The 26,615-nt window shown below is 45.8% G+C and overlaps 1 protein-coding gene across 1 annotated transcript; it reads right to left on the bottom strand.

Moving 5' to 3' along the window:
* Positions 1-19,821: 19,821 nt before the first annotated feature.
* Positions 19,822-26,022, bottom strand: MSX2 (msh homeobox 2). Its single transcript, XM_017660972.3, has 2 exons — positions 25,502-26,022; positions 19,822-21,538 (listed from the first exon to the last, which is right to left on the bottom strand). Exons 1-2 carry the CDS (start codon positions 25,881-25,883, stop codon positions 21,114-21,116), a joined length of 807 nt encoding a protein of 268 aa, XP_017516461.1. The 5' UTR covers positions 25,884-26,022; the 3' UTR covers positions 19,822-21,113.
* Between the last annotated feature and the right edge of the window lie 593 nt (positions 26,023-26,615).

Below are 26,615 nucleotides of genomic sequence, written 5' to 3'. Positions count from 1 at the left end.
CACAATAAGTAACATTTATTTTCAGCTCTTACTATGCACCAGGCATTATGCTAGTGCTACAACTCAATCCTTTCATTTAATCTTTATGGCTGCTCTATAACACAGACAGTGCTACCTTTTAGATGAGGAAATTGAAGCACAGAAAGGTTAAGAATCCCAAGAATGGGAGAAAATATTTGCCAATCACATACCTGATATATGTTTAGTATCCAGAATATGTAAAGGACTCTTACAACTGAACAATAAAATAAACCCAAATTTTAAATTTTTTTAAAAGGATGAAGAACATGAAGAGAAGAAGATATACAAATGGCCAATACACACAAGAAAAGATGCTCAACATCATTAGTCATTAGAGAAATGCAAATCAAAACCCCAAGAAGACACCACTTTGTACTCCTTAGGATGGTTATAATAATGATAATAATAAATTGCTTTTTAAAGATAATTTTTTTTAAAAACAGGAAATAACAATTGTTTGCAAGGATATAGAGAAGTTGGAACCCCCATACATTGCTGGTGAGACTAGCATAAGGGGCAGCTGCTGTGGAAAACAGTTTGGCAGTTTGTCAAAAAGTTAAACAGAGACCTACCATATAAGCCAGCAATTTCACTCCTAAGTATATATCCAGGAGAATTAAAATCAGGTGTTTGAAAATTTATACAAAAATGTTCATAGCAGCACTATTCACAATAGTCAATAGGTGATAACAATCCAAATGTCCATCAGCTGATGAATGGATAGACAAAATGTGGTGCATCCCTTCAGTGGAATATTATTCAGCTATAAAAAGGGATGAAATTCTGATACACACCATGCCACAGATGAACCTTGAAACATTGTGTTAAGTGAAAAAAGCCAGACACAAAAGACTACGTATTATATAACTCCATTTATATGAACTATCCAGAATAGGTAAACCCACAGAGACAGAAAGCAGATTAATGGTTCTCCTGGGTATGAAGGCGAGAGTCATGCCCAGAGGTGGCTCCAGGGTCATCGTATTCTGGGTCCTGCTTTGCCAACTGAAAGACAGACAAGGTGAGAAGGAGGAGAAATCAAAGCACCAGGTGGGCACCTGCTAAGAACTTGTCAGGCTTTAAAACGTTGGAATTCAAGAGTTGGAGTAGTTATAGATCCTGGAGTCTGGGGGCTGAAGAGGAGGAACTGGGGGACATCATCCCAAGATCTACTTGACCCCTGAGATATTCTCCCCAAATGTGGTGAACACAGTCAGCTGCAGAGATACTGAAAAAGAATGAGCTTTATCATTCAGCTTCAAACCTGAGTCCCCTTTGCAAATTAATGTATATATTTTTTCCTAAATCTGTACTTATCTTGTAATTCATAGGCTTTGTGCTTGTATTTTTTAAAAAGCACAAATAATCTTTTTAAAAATCATCACACTGTCAGCGCCAGTGTTTTAAATGTAGTGTAATGTATTTCAGTGGAGTGTTAATTATCTGGGAGAGCCTCACAAACAGGGTGTGGCCAGCCCCTGGGGACACCAGGAGCCCCGGACAGCCCCACCCACGGCCGGCCCTCCTGGGAATGGGCTGGGCCCGCCGGTGGAACGGATCCCACGGGGAGCTCAAGGGACGTGGGGCCTCCGCACCTGACAGGCCCGACACCCAGACCAGGATGCGCCCAACAAAAGGCGCCGTGAAACGTAGCGGGAGGCAGAAGGGGGCTGCAGCCCCCGTCGGATGGGAATCACTGCTGCCAGTAGCCCCCCGGGCCGGGCCGCCCTTGTCCCCGGAGTGAACTCTCCCTCGCTGCGCCCAGTTAATGGCGGGGCGCGCGGCCGCGGCCCCTCTTCTCCCTCCCTTTAAAGAGAAGGGCGCGATTGTGTGGATTTCACAGTCTGAGCACAGCTGAAAGGGAGAGAATTAAGTCTCCCTCACGGCTCTTTTCAAGGAGGCCGAGGCCGCGATTCGCCTTCATTCAGAATATATGAAGCTTTTGTGCGTCGGGGCCTGGCGGCCGCGGCGGCCCCGCTCCCCGGCTGACTCTCTTTACAGTGGAAACGTACAGTAATTAACACGGGTTCCGCTCCCGCCCGCGCCGCGAGTTGAAGGGCGCCGCCGCCTCGGCGCTCCTGGGAACCGGAGCCCGCCGCAGAGGCCCGCGTTTGTCCACCTGAGAACGCCGCGGCGCATTTGTCACCGTGGCCTTGCAGCCTGAGAGCCATCCATTTGGGCTCGGAGCTGCCCGGCTGTCAGGGTGCGCAGTGGCCCCGGCATGTGTTGCTAATAAAAGCTAAGCGGGTCTTCCACCCAGCCAGCCCGCGGCAGGGGGCACCGCCTGGGCAGGGGGAGGAAACCCAGGGGCCAGCCAAGGTGACCCTTGGGGGCTTCTCCAGCTCTGATCTCGGGGAGTCTGATTCCGAGGAGGCAGGAGGGATGTAGACAAAATACTTCAGCCTTCCTCAATGGGAAGTGTCACCATGAGATTGAAATTTAATTTAATTTTTGTCTTTTTTTTTTTTTTTTTTTGGTCTAAAGGAGATGAAATCTGAAATCTGGCCCCAGTGGCTTAGGCCTGCCAATATTTTGGCTGTGCTTAGTTTTCAGGCTTCTTTTTTGTCACTCTAGTGAGATGATTCATGCTGGAAAGCATGTTGTATCATTTATCCAGTAATGCAGTCTAATAAAACCCCCCTTCAAATATGTTCCTTAAAAAGCCAGAAGAATTTGTTCCTGTAGACTCAAACCTATGTTCCTAATAAAGGCTGAATGAAGAAATGGAGCTCTGAAAAAAAAGTGGTGGAGAAGGGGGCTAATCTGACAGGCTTGCTGATGAAACTCCCACACTGCTGCCTGTCTCCTTCCCTCCCTCTCTCTGCTGGTGGGGTTAAAAAATGGTTTGTTTGGGTTTTTTTAGTTTTGAATGCAAAGTTAGTTTTCAAAGCATCCTTCTCCTCGTTTCAGTATGAGGGATGCCAGTGTTCTAGTTTTGAGTCTGTAGGAAGGAAAGCTATGTCTTAGACCAGTAATTACCGAAGTAACTCTGTCCACCCATAGTTCAGTGTCACGGCCAGCAAGACCTCAAACTCGGGCTGTCAAGGTTTCCAGAATGGGGTTCAGTGGACTCCTTGGGAGGTGTGTTGCCTATACTGATGTGTACCAGGCCATCTCCCTTTCCTTTCAGCAACGTAGGAGCAAGTGACAAGGCCCTGAGGCTGAAATGGCAAGCCCCCACTGAACAAGACTCCTTATTAAGGCAGCAGAGCCTCATGCCTAGTTAAGCCCAGGGGCTCTGTCTGTTCAAATGCTGGTGCTACTATTTACTCTGTGTGGTCTTAGACATGGGAGGAAGGCCCCTGACTGTGTCTTAGTTTCCTTATCTGTAAAATGGCGATAATGATATACCTACCTTTCTAGGTGTAATGGCCATCAAATGATATAACATGATAGCTATCAGTTTGTTATTTTTAATAACTACCATTTATTGAGCACTCCATTTATGTTAAATACTTTACCTATATCACATCATTCCATTATCATGGATGGTATTATCCCCATTTCACAGATAAGGAGACTGAGGTTCAGAGGAGCAAAGAGGTGAAGGAGTTGGCTTCAAGTTGCACAGTGGTCCTAAGGGCCATGGTGCTATTATTCCAAGACATCCTGGGAACAGGGATTGAGGGAGCAATCTGGTCAAGAGATAGTAAGATTAAGGATCTTAACTGATTGAGAAGTAAGTCATTTTTAACCCTTTAAAAGGGACCCTAAAGTCTATATGTGGACCCACTTGGGGTGGTAGGGCACAGCCAAGTGGTTACCAGACTTATCGCTCACATCCAAAACTCCTGGATTCAAATCCCATTTCCCTTAATTACTAACAGGGTCACCGTCAGCAAATTCCTTAATCTCACAAAAACCTCAGACTCTTTATCTCTTAAATGGGCATAGCAGTAGTCCTACCTCAAAAAGTTCTTGTGAATATTAAATCAGACAATGCACATCTATTTAGCTATTGCTATTAAGGAACAGTCATCCCACGTTGATTTGAAAGGTGCCAAAAAAGGGCCCACTGTAACAAATCCTTTCCCGAAGACTGGGTGTTTTGAATTCCACTACTAGATGTTTATTGTCTAGTGTGTTACATTTTATATATCACTTTCATGTACCTACTCATTTAATCCTCCCTCTGAGGGCTCAGTGTCTAGTTACAGGCTGAGCAGGAAGCCTTTCCCCTCTAGTTCCAATCCTCCCACTTCCTCTTTTTCCAGAAGTCTCTCCTGAGCTCTCATCCTGGACCAGAGCACTGAGGTGACACTCTGGACGCCCCCCTCTTAACACTTAGCACCCCTCCGATTTTGTATTCCACTCCTGTCTTCCAAGTATGATTAGGAAGCCATGCAGAGAGAAAGACATCATATCAATTTCAATCATGTCTACAGCAGCTCAGTGCCTAGTAATGAGCACCTGTAGTGCCCAGACTGTGGCTTTGAATTCCATTCCCCGCTGAAAGCGACCAGCACTCACTTCTTTGGAGAATGGCTAATCCCACATCTGAGGCAGGAAATGTACAAGATGAGCCTGGATCATCTTTCACCAGAAAGCAAGGAGGCTTTCAAAGATCATTGAAGTTACATTAAAAAGACAAGAGCCAACTTAAAAAAAAGCTCATGTTGGCCAACCAGGGACAGTTTGTACCGCAAGAAAACAACTGAAATAGATGGAAACACCTAAAATATGTTTAAAGCTGTGAGCCCGTTGACCTTTGGAAAGGCTACGTGACTCATTCTTCTGAAAATGGTAACTAAAATGGTAAACAAACGTCCTCCTGCCCTACATACCATCTGTGCCTCAGGGCGTCCAAACAATTGATGGAGAGAAGTTTTCCGGCTAATAAATGAGTAGGGAATGATAGAACTGGGATGTCACTATTTCACAACCCCTAAGTAAGTTGGATCTAAGAAGTGATGATCAGCATCTTAAATATTAGCAGAAGAGAGACAATCAGCTTTTAAATGCCCTGTGATGCAAGAACACAATCAATGCCATGTCAAGTTCTAAATGTAGAACTTTAATCTGATCAAGTCTCTGGATCTAACAATTTATACAAATTATAAGGGGACAGGGGAACCTATTAAATGATACCACTGGGATGTAGACTGTGGGAAAACATGGACAAAAGGCCTGGTTTTTTCAACAAATACATTGAAAGAGAAAAAAAGGAGAGAAGGAGAGGAAATGCATACATCGAGTTTTGTGAAACATCTCAACAGATTTCAATGTATAGACCTGATTTCAGTACTGATTTCAATCAATTGTAATTTTTAAAAATTATGAGACAAAGAGGTTTAAACACTGCCTGGATACCTAATGATATTAAAGAATTATTGTTAATTTTTCATTGGAATAATGACATTGTGCATTTGTTTTTTAAAATGATTTTTTATCTTTTAGAGATACATGCTAAAAATGTTTATGGGTGAAATAATATAATGTCTGGTATTTGGTTCAAAATCATCCTGGGAAGGAGGAGAAATGGGAGGGAGTGGTTTAGGTGTAACAACTTTGCGTATGTTGATAACTGATAAAGCAGGATGATAGGAAGTGGAGTTCTTCATGCTATTCCCTCTCTTTGCATATGCTTGAAAATTTCCATAATAAAAAGAAAAAAAGAAAGAAAAAACCCGCATTGCAGGTATCAGCATTGTCAGTTTGAAGAGACATTTAGGTGTCAGGAAACTCTTATGAAAGGAGATGTCCGCACTCTACAAGTAACCTAGTGTTGATTTCACATAATGAAAGAATGTGCTCGTGTATAGGGCAAAATCCTACTGCCCGTTTCCTACGGTAGAATGTGAGCCCCACTAGGGCAGGATTTTGTTTGGTTCGCTGGTTATTGCCAAGTGCCTGTCATTGTGCCTGACATCAGGTGAGTGATCTGTAAATACTTGTTAACTGAACACTCCTCGCGTGGAAGCTCAGGACTAATATTTCCTTTTTACAGATGAGAATACTGAGGCAGAGAGAGCTGAGGTTCTTGCCCAGGTCACATAGTGAATCAGTAGTGGGGCTGGGATTCCTACTCCAGTGGCTTTGAGGCTCACCATTTTAGTTCCTTTTGGTCATCCCAACCTGGTGCAGAAAGCTGCAGTGAGGTCTATGGGGCCTGGCATTTATAAGGTGGTCTTCAGCTGTTCTCTGTAAAAAAGACGGAGAGTGGGAGAAGTGGGGATGACAGTAAGAGCTTCCATTTCTTAGGGCTGGGTACCATCAGAGCACCTTACCACAGAGAACTCATTTAATGCTCAGAACAACCAGAGAGGGGACTTCCACTATGCTCCCAAAGACCAAAGCCCAGAGATCACACACATGCTGACCCCAGGACCCAAAAGTCTAATCCTAACATTGGACCCTTAACCCCTTTATTAAAGGCCATTGAAAAAGTAAACTGTACTGTAGAGTCTGACTGGGTGCTTCTGCTCAGGGCCATGTGTGTGCTGGCCTGAAGGTTGGACGGTAAGAGCAGGAGGTGGAATGTTCATCTGACAGTAGATATTGACTAAAAGGCTAACAGGTGAACATCAGATTATCTAGTTCTCTTTAGACAAGGGGTGAGAAATCCTGCAGTAAATCCCTACTCAGCCACAAACTCCCTATATGGTCCTGGGCAGGTCCTTTCTCCTTTCTGGGCCTCAGTTTCTCCATATTTCAAACCAAGAGAGACTAGACAGATGTTCTCAAAGGACACGGCATGCTCTAACATCCTTTTATTTGACACTGAGATGCTAGGATGCCACCAAGGAAGCCATGGTGTGTCTGGGACATCTCCCCATCAAGCAGTTGGAAGCTTATTTTTAACCCCTCATAGATAGCTCTTACAAATTATCCAGGGTCATGGATTAGTTTAAATACAAAAGCTTAATTTCCTCTGCTTGGCTACTGTTATAAAGAATGATCAAAAGGAGTCAAGAGACAAACACAGTTGGGTGGAGAGAGAATGCTGGGATGAGCTGAGGGACGTTCTCTCCCAGGACCCCTCTGGGTTTGGAAATCTCTGGGGCCTGTAATCCACTGACTGCTGTATGAGGCAATGCTGAGATGAATCATAACATTTTGAGCCCTCAAAGAAAAAGAGAAGAAAGGAGACAGAGGCCAGGGAGAGTGAAAGCTCAGTGGTTTTCAGCTAAATACATGTTTTCATTGCAGTGTGATGGGTTGAGGGGAATGAATGGCCATGTTTTAGTTATCTTTTGGATGGATGATTTTAAATGCATGTTGGAAACGCTTTCATGAGATTGACTTTTAAAGCCGAGGCACAGGGTGGAAGTCTTTGGTGGGGGAGCTGCTGCTTGTCTTTCAGAGGTTGGAAAAGCCCAGGGCCTTGAAATTCCTGATGCACACATTTTGTTTCTATGTTTTCAACTGGCACATGTTCATATCCACCCCAGAATCCTTCAGACTGTCACCAGACACCTTGTCATAAGCAAAGAGAAAAGAGCAAGACAGACGTTGCCAAGGGAGGGGGAGGATGTGAAGGGAAAGGTGTGACTGTAGAATTCCTCTAATTGGTGCAAGGTTTATTTGGGGCTTCTGTGTGCCTGTTACTGTGGGGGTCGCTGCCAGCAGGGTGGAGGGACAATGATGTATGACCAGTGCTAGACAAATTATTAAAATGACTATGCTCTCCAACTATTTGTGGGGAAAATGGATCAGCTTTGGAAGTCTGGCTCAGTCACACACACTGTCTCACCACTGAGAGGTTTAGTTGTATCTGCCGTATTATCCAAAAATAGCTCCAGGAAAACAGCCAGGTTTGTCCTTTGTTTGCACCGCAGTCCTCTCCTGCAGAAGGCACCCCCCATCTCTGCCCCCCGGGCACTGCCACTACCTGCTTGGAAACCTTTAGTGGCTACTCAGTGCCCAAGATAAGGACCAGAATCCTTACTCTGAGGTGCAAGGTTCGCCACCAACCCCTGAGGGCTTTCTCCAGATCAGGTGTCATGAGTGGCATTCTATATATGTTCTCATTTCGTCCTCACAACACTATGCAAAAATTCCATTGCCATTTGGATGGTGAATAAGAAGAAATCAAGTTCTAGAGATGTTAAGTGTCTTGCCTAAAGATGGTGGAATGAGGATTTGATCCCAGGAGTACTGACCTAGAATCCACACACTTTCCTGTGCCCCTCATATGTCCATTTGCTCCTCTGGGACATCCAGTCTCCTGCACAATTCTGTGCCAACCTATTCCATTCCTCTCAATGTTCCTCCTTTCCACCTCTCTCCACCCAGAAAAGGAGGTTAATCCTCCAAAACATGGTTAGAAGTCCATCTTCTGCATGAAGCCACCCCCATCAGCCCTGGCACTTGCTTCTGCTTTCTCCCAGCTCCTAGAGCTCAGATACGTTCTTGCACGATTGTACCACGCACCTCTGGGCAGTCATGTGTAACTCCCTGGCTCTTTCCTCCCTGGAAGTTTTTTGAAGTCAAGATCCCAAAGGGCTTGTACAGCTTGGAGCAGAACATAGACATAAATACCCAAATAAACATATATTTTTAAAATTGAGAAGCAGAAACTCAAACATACATTTACACACCAATGTTCATAACGGCCCAATTCACAATAACCAAAAGGTGGAAACACCCCAAATGCCCATCAACAAGTGAATGGACAAATAAAGTGGGGTGTATACATATAATAGAATATTATTCAGTTTAAAAAAGGACTGAAATTCTGAGACATGCTACAGTATGGAAGAATCTTGAAAACAGTATGCTAAGTAAAATAAGCCAGACATGAAAGGACTAATGCTGTCTGGTTCCAGTTACAAGAAGTGTGTATATAGGCAAAAGGATAGAGACAAAAAGTAGAGTGGTAGTTACCAGGGGCTGAGGGGTAGAGAGATTGAGGAGTTAGTGTTTAATTGGGTACAGGGTTCAGTTTAGAAAGATGAAGTTCTGGAGATAGATGGTGGTGATGGTGGCATGACGTTGTGAGTGTACTTAATTGTACAGTTAAAAAGGGTTATCAGAATGGTCAATTTTATGTTATGGATATTTTAGAAGAAAGAAGGATGGAGGGAGACAGAAGGAGGGAGGGAGAGAGAGAGAAAGAGAGAGGGAGGGAAGGAGAGAGGGAGGAAGGAAGAAAGAAATGCTCATAAGGAAAGGACCTCATCTATATGAGAAAAACTAACCATAAATAATACTCTGTTCTGTATCATTCTCCTCAATTTTAATATAGCAGAACTGAAGAGAAATCACAACAGAACAATTGGCAGCCCCCCTATGTGGTGGAGTGTATTCCTACCTTACCCCATCTTCTTGCTTTGCCTGAGGAGTTTGTGAATTAATTGGACATACATGAAGCTGATCTTACTGCAGTTGCGGTAAGCACCCCCTCCCCCACCAGGATTAGACTCTAGAGGCGGTGCAAATATAACCACATTATCCCACCCCCAGCCAATCCCCCAGTTTAATTCCTAACTCCTTTGACAAATACATCGTGTGTCCTTCAGCTTGGATTCTCTGCCACAGAAGTCTCAACTCTGCTGAGAACTTTGTGATCCTTCCCCTGTGTATGAGCCTCTCTTTCTTCCTCCGCATAATGCTGCCTTCAGTGAAGAAGTGAAGTAGGTGAGAGAACTTTGTAAACTGTAAAGTGTTGCCCAAATGTCACTTCTTACTCATAGGTTCTGAAATGGGCTCTGGGGCAAGCTTTGCGGAAATAGAACCACGTGCCCACTGTCATACCCACTATCTATTTAGAGTAGATGGGGTTACCTGGCTTCATGAAATCCTCTAAATACCCAAATAAATGAACCAACACAATTAAATTGGAGCCCTTGGTATCACAAAATACTCTTTATCCATTTATGTGAGTCGTTTAGTTTTAATTTATGATAATATTTCATAACCTATCTGAAGCATATTTGTAAAAAGTGATGAAGTCCCAGAAATGCAAGACCTCATTCTGGCAAAGGGTTTAAAAATCTGGGCTCTGATGAGTGCTGGAAGACTGTCGGGCATTGGGGGAGATTTTTACAATCTATGAATTAGTAATGTGTGAAGTGGTCAGGTTTCTTCACAATGCCCTCAAAAATCAAGATAAATTTCACAAGGACTTACCACATCCCCAGACCTGGGACCTGGGACCTGGGACCTGTGTTATGTCCTTGAGAAGGTCAAGGTTCCTTCAACCCCTAAAGAGACTTCAAGTTGAGCAGAGTTCAGTGTAGTAGAGAAGACATGTTTTACTTTGAAATTACTACTTTTTCATTTCCCACTTGATTCATAGAAGTACTACTTTTTTTTAAAATGGTACACCTGGTCTCCAGGTCTCTAGAAAGTGTTATTATGCCTCTGAAGAAAACAGTTGAGGGCTGCAGAAACAAGGACGGTAAGTCCCATATTACAGTAGAGAAAACTGAGGTGCTTTAAACAATAAGTAACTTTTTCTGGATATTCTCCTCTTCTTCCAAACTAGCTGCAGGTCTGAGCCAGAACTCCACCCCTTGCACTCCTGTCAGTGAGTGCATTCATTAACCCCCAGACCACACTGTAAAACACACTCTAAAGAAGTGTCCTACGTCCACCCAGACAATTTTATAACTCAGGAGGGTTTCATTTAATGCAATGTTTTAAACATTTGTTTGCCTGTGAAATATAAGGACAAGTAGAACTGGCTCTACAGAGTCTGGCTGACACACCAATCAGAGTCTTGCAAGTTTCTTTAATATTCTTCTGTGACTAGTCATCAGAGACTTGAACCAAATCAAGATTTTTTATAACTGCCGTGATAGCACTACCTGGCCCATCTTGCCAAATGCAAATCATTTTTATTGTCTTGTGAACTGAAACAACTTTTTACAAGTTTGAACTCATGCCAAACCTAGACATTTTCTAAAACTTCCAAAATCAGTGAAATCCAGAGAACCCCACTGTTCCCAGAAGTGTTATGTCATTTGGTAAAACATTCTCCTTCATTCTTTCAATAAACACCTTGCTTGCTGAGCACCTACTTAGGTTCTGCACTGCGCTTGAACACTAGGCTTATAGTTCAGGAGACAGAACAAAACTTTTCCCTCATGGGTTTCCTATCTCTTATCCCACTGCTGAGCCCTGCCTTGGTTTACAGTCATAAATGGAGACTCAGAGAGTCATCAGTGGCTAGTTTGAACTTGAATTGGGTAACTTAGGTATCCCATTTAGTGGTCTTTGGTGGAAGCACCAAAATCTCAATAAAAGGAAGGGCGTAGCCAGAGCAACCTACATGGAAGAGAGCATGATGGGATTGGAGACTTGTCTTCTTGCCCAACAAGCATACTATTTTTACCAAGATGGCATGTTACAAGATGAATAAAAATAGCAAAGTTTTCTTTTTTAAAAATTGCTTCTACTCACACTTTCTCTAAGCTTGGGAAAATATTATTTGATCAGATCAAATAATATACACATATGTTTCTGATTTGGAGTGGCTGTAGGAGATGGATGGATATTACTGGGGACCAAAACCCATACCCCCTTGGTGTCCTTGGTCCTGCTGCTTCTCTGAGTGAGCTGCTAACAAGTACAAGAGCCCTGGACTTTAGGTTGCTCAGAAATAAAATTTCCAAGGCCTATTTGAGCTCAGATCAGCTGAACTGAACTAGAAAGGCAACTTTTCTTTTCCCATTAGTACTCACTCACACAGCTGCTATGTGACGTTGAGCAAGTCACCTCCACTCTGAACTTCTTGTACTATACAATTACAAAATTTCTTCTACCTGAAGATTCTACACTGTTGTCCAGTGTTATTCTACTCCAGTTCAAGACCTTAGTCTCAAATGTCATTTTGCGTCACATGACAACGTTTTTTTAAATCAATTCAGAAACCTAATGGGCTCAAGAACCATCTCTTTCATTATGGTTTCTGTTCCTGTAGGTGACACAAACCCCAAATCGTTGATGAAACAGTGAATGCTCTACAATAGCAGCTTTTGTGTGTGTTTTCTTTTCTTTTTTTATTCAAGTATCATTGCTATACAATCTTACGCTGGTTTCAAATACACAACACAGAGGTTCAATAGTTTCCCATATTATCAAATCCTTACCCTCTCCAGTGTGATCACTATCATTGTAGTGAAATGTTACAGAATCATTAACTGTATTCGCCATGCTATGCTACTGTCCTCATGACCAGCCTATATACAACAGCAGTTTTGCGAGCCTGTTTCTTGGAGTCTAAAAGTTCAAATCCCAGCTCTGCTGTTCAGCTATGAAACCGTGGGCAAGTCACATAATCTCTCAAGGTCTCAGTCTCCTTATCTATAAATGGAGATGACACATTACTGTGTTGCTCTGCAGATTAAAATAAAGTTAGGCAAAGGATTTGATGTGGCACATAGAAATCACTCATTTAATTCAGGTGTTTTCCACAGAAATTAATAATATCATCTTTTTCTTAGTTGTAGTGAATTTGAATAATTCTGTTTGGCATATTTCAGAAAAGTCCTGGGCCATGGTAAGATCAATGATCAGGATCATGGTGTATTCTGAGATCCAGCAAAAAAAAATTTTAACTTGCTGCTGATTTAAGGAGAAGGGAGACTTATTTTTTGTGCTATCAACTTTGTAATTTTGAACCCCAAAGAGCCATTGCACCTTCATTTCATTTATCTTGTTTTAAAAAGCACATGATTTCTAACCCCAGACTTGGCCAGGGATTGTATGTGGAGGAAAATTTGGGCATTATTGCCCCTGAAAAAGACCTTTGAGTCCAGCTCAGCTTTCATCAGTCTCAGACTGTGGGACTGTGGAAATCTTCAGCCTTCCCTCTAATTGCTTCTTTCCTTCTAAGACCTAATTTCCTTGGTACTTGCCTTCTATTTGTAAGGGAAAAATCAATTTTACCTTCTCATCAAAGTGGGCTATGCCTTAGTAGTATACATGCAGGGCAGAGCTATCCTTAACCGTATGAATAACTTAGATCTGGACGTCCAGTACCACAGGTGTGGCCTCCTAGCACTACCTTGTGCCAGCAGCCCCAGCAGGGAGGGCACTGATGTGGCAGGCACATTGCCCCGCCCCACCCCACATCCATTAGGAATGACTTCACCAGCTCTTGCTTTCCTGGAATTTTCAAGCCCGAGATCATATTCCCCACACCCACCCCTGGGATTTTTTGCGTTGTCTTTTTTGTTCTTCTCTGTTCCCATTGCTAAAGGAGAAATCCAACCGGAAAGACTTGACAGGGTGGGCGGCTGATGCGGTGGGAGGGAGGAGGAGGCGAACACTTCGCAGCTCTCAGATTTTCCCTAAATTGGCCAATTCCACATCAATAAGTGCCTCATCCATCACCACCACCTTTCAGGTGATTTTCTGTGATGGGATTCTGGGAGGCACTTGGCATCTTATATACAATTTCTTTACAAAGTCAGTTTTTCCATCATCAAGCATTCTCAGCATTGAAATAAAAATAGGCAAAGCTTTGATACTAAAATAGCTCTTTTTATATCAGGTCCTGCAACCCAGAAAAACCCCTTTCGGGGACCTATACAATTTCTTGAGCTCCTCTCACTCACACTAAAAATAAATTTAAAAAACACCCATACAGACCTAAACTTCACCTTACCCAGGTGGGAAGAAATTACATAATTGGCTGTCAAGCCTGTCTCTGCTTCTTTGCTGTGTGAGTTTGGTAAGTCACCTTACCTCCCTGAGCACACTTTTTATTTGCTATGAAATGGGGATAATAATAACACATCTAGTGTCTTGAGGATCAAATGAGAGTGAGAGTATTTTGGACATAGGGATATATTTTATACATAAAAATAAGGGATTAAAGAAGGGTATGGAATAAAGGAAGTCAAAGATTGACTTTAGATGATTCTCACCTCTTACATTTCTTTTTAATTTAGAAGAGCTCTTAATAAGACCTATGATAATAATATAAAATTAAATTATAGGTAATTAAACATAAAATCATGATTGGCATATTTTTCATTTTAGTGGAATATAAAATGTGTACTGCAATTGATGGTATATTTGAGTAGATGAAATGCACTCTGCATATTTAACATAACTGACTCTTACTATCTATGGGTTGTATCCTGCTTTCTTACACTTAACATTTTATGTCAATATTATTGCAGACTGACTGAAGCCAATCTGGCCATTTAGCCTCATGCAGTAAGAAGTGTCACTCTCTTTACTTTTGTTTAGATATGTAATTATTACCTCCCCATAAATGGTAAACTACGTAAAATACAAACACGATGGAGCTCTTTTTAAAGCAGATTCTTGATATAAGTAGGATGGTGTAATGGAAATAGCTGGGACTGACATGGATTTCTGAGCTCTGAGCTCACCAGCTGTGTGACTTCAGCCTTGCCCGTGTCACCTCTCTGGACAGTTTGCTGTCTGAGGTTTACATTTCTGCTCTGTGAAAATAGGATAGCCTGCAGAATGTCAGAGTTGCTATGAAGGTAAAGACTGAAAGTGGGACTGAATAAACTGACATAGGATCTGGCTTAAGGTGCTGGTCAGCGCACCTTAGTGCCTGGATCCCAGGTAAATCTCCGGCCTCTGGGAGGCACTATTGCCTCGTGCTTTCACCCATGGCTGGGGGAATTGCCGGGTCATAAGGTCTCATCCCAGTAGGGCCACTGCCTACATTTGCCACCTCGGGTACATTAATGAAGGAACCTAAGTTCCCTTAACTCAAATGGAGACGGTAACACCATCTCCCGGACGGTGCTGACTCCAAGCTGACGCGTGTAGATCTCTGAGCACCAGTGTCTGGCACTTGGAAAGCGCTCAATAAAAAGGGACTGTTATCTGCTTGACTTGCTCCTCTGGGCAACGAGGTGTAAGTTTAATGATGAGGGGTGGGAGTAGGGTGGGATGCGGGCGCCTGTGGGCTGAGATCTCCCGGGCCACTGAAGCGGGCTGGGCCGGTGTCAGCGCGCATTTATTGATGGCAGGTATTTGGGGAGTAATTGAGCGCGGCGGCCGGCCCGGGGCGAGAGTGGGCCTCCACGAGCAATTAAATGTGATTAGGCCGAGACCTTCGGGATCCAGCTGGGTGATTGATAACCCGGCCGCATTCCTGCCGGGCCCGCGACATCAAACGGGCGGCCGGCGGCGGGCGGGGCGGAGGGGCGGCGCGCGGGAACCCGGTCCTTCTCCGGCCGGCGCTGCCTCTCTTGCCCGCGACGCCCATGGTTCCTGGGGGAAAAAATGAGTGACGTGCCCTTCTCCTGTTCAAGGGTCTCTCTCTTGCTCGTTTCCAGGTGCCGCAGGGGAGAGATGGGTACGAAAGGGCTGTGGTGGCGAGGAGCCCACTGCGCCAGGGCGCAGCGCCGGGAGTCGGGCCGCGCTCCCGGGATCCGACACGAAATCGCTGGAACCGGGATAGAAAGAATGAAAAGAGGGGGCAAGAAGGGGCAAATAGGTGACAGGGGGAGTAAGAATATGTAGGAAACGGACAGAGGAGCAAAATGGCAGGAAAAGAAGAGACAGGAAAAGAGGGATAGAAGAGTTAACAATGAGCGTGTGAACTGTATAGACAGTAAGAAAACAGAAGGGAAAAGTGAAAGCTACAACGTGGGATGGACATGAAAAAGAACGGAAGGAGAAAGGGGAAATAAAGGAGAAGCAGCAAAAAAGGTTAAGCAAAGATCTGGCGATCGGGGGAGAAACTAAAGACGAGAACGGGAAACGAGAGCCTGAAGAATGGGAGAAAACGGGAGAAAGAAGGAAGAGGCCAGCAAAGAGGAGGCAGAGCTGAGCTGGGTCCCTCTCTCGCTTCACCCCCAATCCCTGCCTCAATCTCAGGGAAGTCTAGGGGCCCAACCCAGTGCCCCCCGGCGCCGTAGGAGACTGGCATTTGCCCCCACCAGCCTGATTCCAGGCCCAATCCAAGTGCTGGCCCAGCTCCTTCCCTCCCTGGGCTGGATGAGGGGACCCTGCCCCAGACCAGAGTAAGGAGTGGGCTCCCTGCACCCCAAGCCCGGGCCCCACAGGCCATAAATCACAAGTGGAGGTGCTGGAGGTTCCTGGGGTCGTTGCCTCGGGATCCCCGGAGTCTCTGGAGCCAGGGAACAGTTTCTGTCTGTGCTGACTCCACAGACAGGATCAAAACAGCATGAAAGAAATCAGAGCGAGAACGTCGGCAGGAGCTGGACTTCTAAAACCCCTTCCGCCCCCATAGGCTTCAATATTAAAAAAACCCCTAGGAGCCTCAGACACTGTATTAATTAGTGCAACCACCCATGAAAAGTTGGGTTTGGAGCGGCATTCTTTGCCCTGTGTGAAAAACCAAGTCTAATAAACAATTGTTAAGTTGGCCTGTTGCCGCTGGTAAATTACATAGCATTAAAAAAATAATGCTTTTCATATTAGGCACTAATTAAAGGTTGGGACAGCTTTAAAACAAGAGAGGGAGGGGGGAAATCAAAGAAAATATAAAAATGTTCTTTCAAGAGTTATGGGAGGTTAATAAAGTATGTCTGTTAGAGTGAGCCTACTTTGCCCCCAGCTACAGCCAAACTGGAGCCACCACAATTGGGTCTCAATAAGATAATGATATTCCTTTCTCTGCTATTAAAAGCCTCCCAGTGCAAACTTAAAATGATTTATTTAATTTGGGAAATTATGAGGTGTAACTTCAAAGCTTGAGCCGTTAGTAATGGAAAATACCAGGTTGTTTAAAATTATAATAATAATTGTTTGGAGGACTCAGGACATCAAAGTGTTTTCATCAACAAATGCAGAAGGGTCCAGGGGAGGTTGGAAAGAGTCAGAGGAGGTGGATGGAGTTCGGATTTGATTATTATGAGCCTTATCAGGGCAGGATTCTGGATTCCTGAAGCCTGGTACTCTATTCTGCTTTGAAGCAGTCTGTTTTGGAAAGTAATTTTACTGCTTTTTTTTAGTTCCTAGCAGGGAGGAGGTGAGAGGAGTTTGGGTGGTGAGAGAAGGGTAGAAGGATCCAGGGGCTGACAGCCCAACTTTTCTTGATTGCTCTCTGACCAGTTGTAGTAAAGACACCTCATTAAAGCATCACCATTCTGGAAAATTTTTTCTTCACTTACATTGAAGAGGGAAACAGGCACAATCAATCTCACCAACCAGGTCCTATGATTTCAGGAAAAGTGTGTGTGTGTGTGTGTGTGTGTGTGTGTGTGTGTGTGTGTGTGTGACGTGGGTTCTTTTATAAATGAGGTTTATGTTTATTCCAAACCCATCAGTGGAGAGGGAAGCGGGGGTGGGGGAATGGGAAGTGGGGGTGGGGGAATGGCTTCTCCAACCCATGGCAAATGAGAGGCTTTTATAGCAAAGAATGGCCGTGGGAGTTTTCCTTCGGTCAGACAAGGTTCTGCTCAAAAGCAGGGATCCTCTTTTCAGTCAGGTCAGGCAGACGTTTTGCCAGCGCCTGCTCCCAGCCAGCCAGGCCCACACTGCTTACCTCCTGCGGACCGGTCCCAGCACCACCTCCTCAGAGTGGCAGTATGGAGGGCGTCAGGCTGAGCCCGTCCAAGTGACAGAGACACTGGGGCCTCAGTGGAAGCCCCTCACAGCAAGGAGGGGTGAGGAAGGGAATGCGAGAGACTCCAGAGCTGGGCTGTCAGGGTGTGGGGATCTGGAGAGCAGCAGGTCTGGTTCAGCTCCGGGGGGGCTGCTTTGCCATCCCTCAGGCCCATCAGGCTCAGTTAGGCTAAATTCTGCTGGGGCCCCTTACTGGCTCTGTGAACCTAGGTGAGCCAGCTCTCTGAGCCTCAGTTTTCTCAAGTATAGCATGGCATCATTAACACCTCCCCAAGAGGTATGCAACGACTCAGTGAAATGAAGAAAATCCTAGCTCTGTGCTAAGCAGGAGCTCAATAAATGTGATTTCTTCTCCTTTCTCCCCCTTTCCTGAAAGCAGAGCTCTCTCTCTCTGAAAGTTTTGGGTGAAAACGTTGAAAGTACGGGGTCGGGGGTGGATTGTGTGCCAGCCTCTGGCGGCCTAAGCTAGGACGCCCAAAGCCCTCCAAAGGGGGCTCAGTGGCACCTCCAGCTTCAATTCCCAAGCAGGGCTGCTTGGGCCCTAGGTGAGTCAGGGTCATTCTGCCGCCACACGTTGCTGGTTGTTAGTCTGGCCTCTGAAACGCCAGGCATACCAAGCCTGACCAAGGAGGGGTCCCTCCCTAACTGTCGCCGAGCAGAACATGGGGCTGGAGGTTCGAAAGGAGCCACAGAGCCAGGCGCATCTCCGGGCCTCACGGACCTTTGGCCGAGGTCTAGGCCCCTGAAACCCGGCTGAGTCCTCAACTCGGTAACCCCGTCCACCTAGGAACGCGGGTGCATTTGTTTGATCCCGAGCAAATATTTTTCTCCCTTCCCCAGGGCCTCAGTTTTTCTTTGGGATTTGGGGCGATTGGGTAATGCGCAGTCGTGAGATGGTTTCCAATCCACCCTGCTGGCCTCATGGTAAGCAGCCGGATTCTCCTAGTGGCAGTCTAGCTCCCTGCCAGCTCCTCCCCAGGGCAAGCTGAATCTAACCCGCCGACTCCGGATTCCCACCCGGGCTGAGATCGCCCGAGGCTGCGGGGGTCGAGCGGCGCCGGGAAGGAAGCTCGGTGGACAAGCTAATTAGAGACCCAACTTGGCTGCTGATGGCGAAACGGGTTTTGGCCTTTGGAAAATGTATCTCATAAACGAGGATAGCTGGGTTCCGGGCCCGGTTTAGGAATTCGGGCTGGGGCGGCCCAGCGGGAAGGCAATGGCGTACACTTGGGGAGGTTTGGAACTCTACCGAGGCTCAGCTCCGGAGGGGAGCAGCCGAACGGGGAGAAATCGGCCCGCAGCTTCCGAGCAGACCTTTGGGTTTGGATCACCCTCCGCGCTGGAGCCGAGACCTATGAGACTCCTGGGCCAACCCCTGGGAGCCTTCTCCCGAATACAAAATGGGAGTATCCGGCTCCCATCTCCAAGCTAGGTATGGGCACGAAGGAAACAGGGGACGGAAGCGCCGGGCCTTTTAGGTGCCAGGTGCCAGCCGATCTCCCCACCGCGCAGTTTCCGCAGCAGTTAGTTCTCCTTCTGCCTCGTTCCCAGGGTCACCAGTTTCTCACCCCCAAAAAAAAGACCTTGAAAAGGTGTCAGCAGCCGCCGCCTCTGATTTATTTGTGCAATGGAAAACGGAGTTTAAAATCTTCTCAGCTTTCCCCACTCATTATCAACGAATTCTAGTGGTGATGCCTCAAAACCCATTCTGATCCAGTGGAAGGGAAGCTGCAAAGGGGACTTGAATGAACCACCTACCCCCTTCAACCCAAAAAGCGCATTTTGTTCCGGGGCCCCTCTCCTTGGAAGGAGTTAGGAATGGTAAACCGAATGCGATTTGACACACTCCTGAAAAGGCAGCAGGCATCCATCCCCCCACCCCAGTGTATGCATCTAGTTACCATCTCCATTTGCAAAGAGCTCTCTGTCCCTTCACCTCAGTTTTAAAATGGTTTTGGTAGCTGGGAGATTTCAAGTTCAAGATCTTCCCTTGATCATCTACAAACCACTCAGATTCTGGCTGATTCTTGGACCCTCCGCTTCTAAGCTCATCTTTCACTGGAGTTTGAAAAATTCCTAATGGCAATTCCACTTTTTTCCGTGAGTAACACAAGCTGTCAGAGGAAACATTTCCATGTATGTTGTTATTTTTCTATCAAGTTGCCCACCCCAGGCTGAATCTGGTCACAACATTTAATTGATTCACATTAAAATCATAATAAAAATCACCAGCACCCTTCCCCCCAAGTCTGGGTGGCATTTTGAGCTAAGCCTACCCAAGAACAGAGGGAACCTCCTAAAATAATCAAGAGTTTGGACAAACTTCACTGCAATAAAACAAACGTTTAATTTAATTCAGAATAAGAGATAAGAAATAACTCTTCAATAAAATATATAAAATTACACAAGGCACCCTTTCAAAGGGATAAAAGTGTATCTGATGGTGGGGGAGTGGGGATGGAGTTGAGGGGAGATAGAAAGATGAAATGCCGGGGAGCTAAATGGGCTGTCTGACAACACCATTTTTTGCAAGTCAAAACATGGCTTTACCCTCTGCCCCCAACATGTTAAGTATATAGATTTCTCTAATAAGTTTAGCACATACAACAGGTACACACATAGAGAAAAGCATGATTTTTTTTCTTTCTGGATCTATCCATTGTTCAAGAATATTTAGCATATAGGTAATAGTTATACGACATTCATTTTTTTAAAGCAGAGAATTAACTACACTCCCCATCCCCAAATCACCTTTGCAATCTGTGAGGATTGACACGTACCTAGTATTTAAGAAACCATTGATCTTTCCCGACATGCTTTAACTTTTCACTCTCAAATTATCTGAAACGGAGTTAAGAAACAGCCTAGAGAGGTACTGGGAAGTACTTCCACCTTCCACCTTATCCCGAGGCATTATCAGGATTCTTCTCATCCCCCTTTTATTGATCTTACCACGAAACACGTAAAACTTTAAAAATGTGTAGCAATGTGCAAGGGGAAAAATAGGGCCAAATGTGGTAGTATCTAATGAGTTTTTTAATGCAAGTAAAAATGCATAAGCAAGATGTGCCCCCATCACTTTGAGGAACCTCTCCATATCTATGTCCTATGCATATTATGTCTAATTCTAATACTTGCTTTCCAAAACCAAAAGTCAATCACACCATCAAAATCACCAAACCTCAGCAATTTCAGCAAATAATTTGTCTCCCACTACAAGAAAAAAATAAATGGACATAAGCAGTCTTTTAGGAAGGTGATATACATAAACATATGTATGTATACAAAATTTGTTTTCCAAAATACTTTGAATTTTTATGTCTGCTGTATAAAAATGTATTATATTTATTATATATGTATTTATATATGAAAACCATCAGAGCCAATCTTTGTGAAAGGATAATGGGTCATCTGGGAGATTACACCAAGAATACAGGGCTTGGTGCCTCCAGCCTAAGGAACAAATTCGAACTATGTCTGTGCCCTTGTCTGCCTAGCGCTTAGGGTGGCGCATGCAAGCTTTGCAGAGCAGGAATATTGGCTTGGTCTGCCTTCTCAGAGAGGGAGGGGGAAGCCATTTAAACCAACATCCATCACGGAGTCTACTGAGCTGGTCTTCCTTAGGATAGATGGTACATGCCGTATCCCACTGGAGTCGCATAGAGTCCCACCGGCGGGATGGGGAGCACAGGTCTATGGAAAGGGTAGGACGCTCCGTATAAGGATGCTGCTTGCAGGGGTGAGTTGATGGGGAAGGGAAGGCTGAAGCCAGAGGGCAGCATAGGTTTTGCAGCCATTTTCAGCTTTTCCAGTTCTGCCTCCTGCAGTCTTTTTGCCTTGGCCCGTCGGTTCTGGAACCAGATTTTGACCTGTGTCTCTGTGAGGTTCAGAGAGCTGGAGAACTCTGCACGCTCTGCAATGGAGAGGTACTGTTTCTGGCGGAACTTGCGCTCCAGAGCGAGGAGCTGGGACGTGGTAAACGGTGTGCGAGGCTTCCGATTGGTCTTGTGTTTCCGCAGGGTGCAGGTGGTGGGGCTCATGTGTCCTAGAGAACAGAGGCAAGTGAATTAGCAAAGGAAGTGACTATTGTCTTCAGGTGCGCTCGGGCAGGCCCCCCTTCTTCATATTTCAAAAAGGGACCTCTGTCAAAACCATGTGTAGTTTTGTTTTTTGTTTTGTTTTTGGCAGGCGTGTGGGGGGAGTAGAGAAGGACCATTTTTAAATGGATAAATGGCTTTATTTTTAAAAATTGAGCCTTTTTACAAAAGGTTTGGGAATTTAACATTGTGACAGAACTTTCTATACGGGAAGCAAACTGCTTTATAGATGGTGGAAATAGGACCTCTACAGACAGAACCCCCTCATAAGTGAAAGAAGCGGAATGTTAAACAAAACCCCATCTCTTCTGAGCTTCCTCTGGTTTTTAAGTGGGGGACTGTATTTGTTAATCTTCACTTTCCTAGGAGGCTGAGATAAACACATATGAGAAGTGAAAAGGGTCTTAGAAACTGGGTTGGTTCCCTTCTCTGTACCAGGAAAAGCTGGACTCAGCACATTTACGAAGGATAATCGTGCAGATAAGGTCTGTGGTAAATTAATAGCATCTTTGGACTGGGGAGCAGCCCCATGCAATAAACAACCACACAGCTGTCATCCCATCCAGTCTACAGATTATAAAACCTGAACATCATTTTACAGATCTGGATGTGGGATATTTATCTTGGCTGGGTACTTCTGTAACAAACTTGACTAAGGAGGAGGGAAAAATTAGCCCGCCCATAAATGTAAATGTCAGGGGACATCTCGCTGCCTCTGAATTGAGAGTATGTGATGACATCTTAGTCATCTTCTTTACCCATTCTATGGTTTAAAGCAAACATATGATTAGTTTGGTACCAAAACTTAGAAAGAGGGAATAACAAGCAAAATAAAGGTATGCCAACAGCACCCAGACTCCATATTTAAAAATATATTCAATTATAGGAAGTCACAGGACTAAGCATCCCTGTGATTCCATAGCATCACCCAACTTTGTGCTTCTTTTCGTCAAGGGAGGCGGGTAAAGAGTGTGGAGCTGTGGGACAGAATGCTCAACAATTAATTTTCTGCATTTGGCTTTTATGAGCGATACTAATTTTCCAAATGTAACCACAGTAGTAATTCCAAAGTACTCATGGAGAGAATGTCACATTTCTTGTTTAGTTACTTCAGTGGCCCAAGAGTTTACATTTCCTACTTGAGGGTGACACAACAAGACCCAACCCAGCCCCCATTTCCAACCACAAATGGGGTCTATTCTGTGTGGCATTATTAACGAACACTTTGTGACTAAAAAGAAAGAGATGGTGGGTTCTGCTATCAACCAAAAATCAGAAACCTGAGAGAGGGGTGGGTAAGAAACTACCACGGAAGTGTGGATTTTTGCATATGCTAATCCCTAAATGATCCAGAGAGCTAAATAAGCCCCAAATAAACTAGGGCCCCTTCTTCATAATTTACAGATAGAGTAACGACACTGTCTGAGACTCAGAGGCCTGTAAAATTCTCACTCTTCACAAACCTGGTCCGGCTCTCTGGAGGGCCCAGCTGTCTCAGCTCCAACACCAAGCTCTGAGTTCTACACTGGATCCTGCTCTGTTTGTAAGCAACTCTGTGCCCCGAACGGTCATTTCGGCTCCTCCTAGGGGCTGCATTTGAAAATGAGGAAATCCAGGCAACTGGGATTGCACTTGTGTATCGAAGCTATAAAGCTGTGAGGCTTCCTCTCAGTACATTATTCCCCATCTCCTCACCCCTGCCCCATTTTAAACCAGCCGAGGAAGGATGCGATTATACAAAGCAAAACAGCATTTATCCTACTTCCTCCGAATAACAAAACCAGGCCGGCCAGGAGAGTGGCTCCCTCCTGCTCCAGGCTCCATGCCCTAGGCGCTCTCTGGACCTGCTGCTCCATCCACAGTGTTGTTCTTGATGCCCTCTCCAGGCCCAAAGCACCAGTGACCCATTTGTTTTAAAATTGAGTCTTTTCTCAGAATCTTGGATTTTTCTCATAGAAAGGTCATATACAGACAGGACTCAACGCTTCCTTAACCAAGAAGGGGAAGCTTGACTACGTGGCAGGGATGACTACAGAGCAAGGAGGGAATTGTCATCCCAGAACCCCAAGGCTAAAGGAAGTAGAGATTTCTGACCTCTGGACACCATTCCCGGTAAGGCCTGAATCCTTGATGTGCCACTGGAAATTGACCCAGGCTTAGAAATACATGGGCGCTCAATTATTTGTCAAACAAATTAAGTGTTTTTAAGTTTCTGAGCCTCTATTTACCATCAATAAAATGGATAAATAATTCTGATCCCACAGTGTGGTTCAGAGTAAAAAATTTTGGAATGCCCAGAGTCCTCTCTGTCAGGAGGTAGGTGATCATTAAATGTTCCCAAGCTGTTTTTTTTTTTTTGGTCAAGCCCAAACTCAGTGTGTGCTGATTTATCTGAACTCTGCTGAAAAGTCCTTCTCTCTTACTAGGAGGCTGACTACTACCACAGAGATCAGATAAGATAATATAGTGAAAAGTGCTATAAAAGCACTGTGCAAACTTGAGTTTAAATTCTTTGAGTCCTTAATCTCCACGCCCTTTGGATCTTTCAGAGTTTCTAACAGGGTGGAAGAGATGCCAGAGGGGCCAACCACTGACGGCAGGGTATAGGGCCTTGTTTTTTTCTGCACAATACTGTGTGCATCACAAGTCTTGAGGGCTGAGTGATGTAAAGGAGAAAGATGTGGTTCCTGGCTTTGGAAAAGTCCCTCTATAGGCCCCCTCCTTTGTCACCTTTCCTAGAGGTACAGTGCAAGTGAAATCTAAAGCCCAGGAGAAAGAAGTAAAAGAGGTATAGGGAATGACTTCTCCAAATTACAAACAGACCCAGGGCCCAGAAATGGATGCTAAAGGAGTAGGAGAAATCAGCCTTCCTGGGCCTGACTCTCTGCCCTCCTGCCTCCTTGGCAGGAAGCGGGGTGCAGGTGCAGGAACCTCCCCGTCGTGGTCTCTCTGGGGAGAGGGGTCAGAGGTAGCCAGGGCACGGTACAGAGGAGCTGGGGTTGGACACCAGGGCCCTTTGCTCAATTCAACCTTCGCTGGTGACCTAGGTCAAGCAAGTTCAGTCTTCTTGAAAGGATAACCACAGGTCCTGTGCCTCTGCCCACACTTCGGGGTTCCAGCAATGATCAGGAGCTAGCGAACTAATGAGCATCACTTTGTAAACTCTCAAGCCTACTGAATTGCTGTTAATCATTGCTGTGAGCCAAGTGGAGCCCGCTTCTGACCCCAGCCCGCTCCGGGCGAAGCTCAGAACTTTGCCGGCAAGGTGCTGGCTGCAGAGAACATGAGACATTGCTTCTCTGCATCGGTCTCTGCCACCTTCCTTTCGTGGGATCCTGCTTCGACACCCATGGAAAATGTCATTTCTACCCAATATTAGGTTAGATTTCGAGTGGCTCATCTTTAAAATGAGGGCACACTTCCCAAGTTTGTGAGCTTTGAAAGGTCAGACACCCACGCTTCTGACTGGCACACAGTCTGGTGTTCATTAAACGTGGACTCCCCCTTCACTGTCCAGACAGAAAACGCCAGCGGACGGCGAAAACAAAAATAAGCTAATAGTCGGAGCCTAGGGCAGAGGGCTAGAGAATCCGACAACCGAGCGAGCGGGCAAACCCAGCTGGGTTTCGCCCTTCAAAGACTAGCGAAGTCTGCAGTTCTGTCGAACACTTTGTACAGCGCGGGGATGCCCGAACACGCGCTGCGCGGATATTACCCAGAAGGTGTCTCGGATGCGGCCGGCGCGCTGTATTCTGGGGATAGTAAAAGGCCCAGAACTGGTAGGGTTGCTTTCCCGGGCGTATAATGCAAAAGGGTCTCCATACCCCAAGCCTGGAGTACCGTCCCCCAAGTTCTCCCCAGTAACCCCACGCACCCGCCCACCACTTGTCCCGGCCGGGGCGCGCACTTACTTGGCGGCGGGGAATATCTGCCGGGTTCCTGTATCCACGCCGCTCCGTCTTCCGAATTTTCCGACTTGACCGAGGCTGTCTCGAAGGGCTTTGCCAGAGGCCCGGGGCTGTGCGCTTCCCGGGCGCCGTGTCCGGGCAGCAGCAGCGGCGGCCGCAGGGTGGCCCCGGCGGAGGTGCTTTCGGCTGGCAGTGGGGACGCCTCCTTGGACGGCTTCTTGTCCGACATGAGCGCCTCCACGCTGAAGGGCAGGCTGGAGACCTTGACGCGGCGCTCCTCGGCGGCCCCCTCGGCGCCCCCAGGCCCCGGGCCTGGCCCGGCCACCATTGCCGGGCCCTCCTCATCAGACGAAAACAGGTCATTGCCTTTGGACGGAGAAGCCATGACTTCTCTGCCCTCCGTAGCTCCCGGCGCGCGACTCCGCTGGCAGCCGGGCAGTGGCGACTCAAACTTTTTTGGGGGGAGACGGGAGGGGCGCGCCGGGAGCCGAGCCTTTCCTCCAAGGGGAAGTGGGAGACGCGGCTCAGCCAACCCGCGCCGGCTCTGGCGCTGACGCCACAGACGCTCGCCTCCGATTGGCTCTTCCGGAAGAGGCTGGGGCTTTTTTTTTCTCCCCCTGTTTGAAATAAATTAGGAGTTAATTACAGGAACAGTCAGCAGAGTTGTGATTAGGCGATCCCTCAGGGTTATAATCACGCCAAAACTGAAAAGTCCAAGGCGTAATTAAGGCCGATTATTTAAGGAGGAAGTTCGCCGAGTCCCTTTTCTTCTCTTTTGACCCCTTTTTAAAAGGCACCTCGCGCTTGTGCCTGCATCCCCACTCCGCACCACCAGACCTCGTTTAAAATCTGCAACTGACATTACAAAAGTATGTATGAAGCTCCTACTGTGTGCTGAAACTGAACTAACTTTATAGTTTTAGCATTCAGCACTGAAAACACGGGCCAGCATCCCTGCTAAAGGAAATAATACATGCATGGCATTTCCAAGAGTATCACGCCAAGTCAGTGCTCAACCGCGTTCGCTATTACTCTTAATTCCCCTGGAAGAAGAGCGGCCACACGGAGCCCGAAGGGTGGTCGGACACTGCTCTCCCAAATAGTTACGACTGGAAAA

Source organism: Manis javanica, chromosome 1 (assembly GCF_040802235.1).
Source record: "Manis javanica isolate MJ-LG chromosome 1, MJ_LKY, whole genome shotgun sequence".
NCBI lineage: Eukaryota > Metazoa > Chordata > Mammalia > Pholidota > Manidae > Manis > Manis javanica.
The sequence above is the reverse complement of the archived record's forward strand: the minus strand, read 5'-3'. Positions and strand labels throughout refer to the sequence as shown.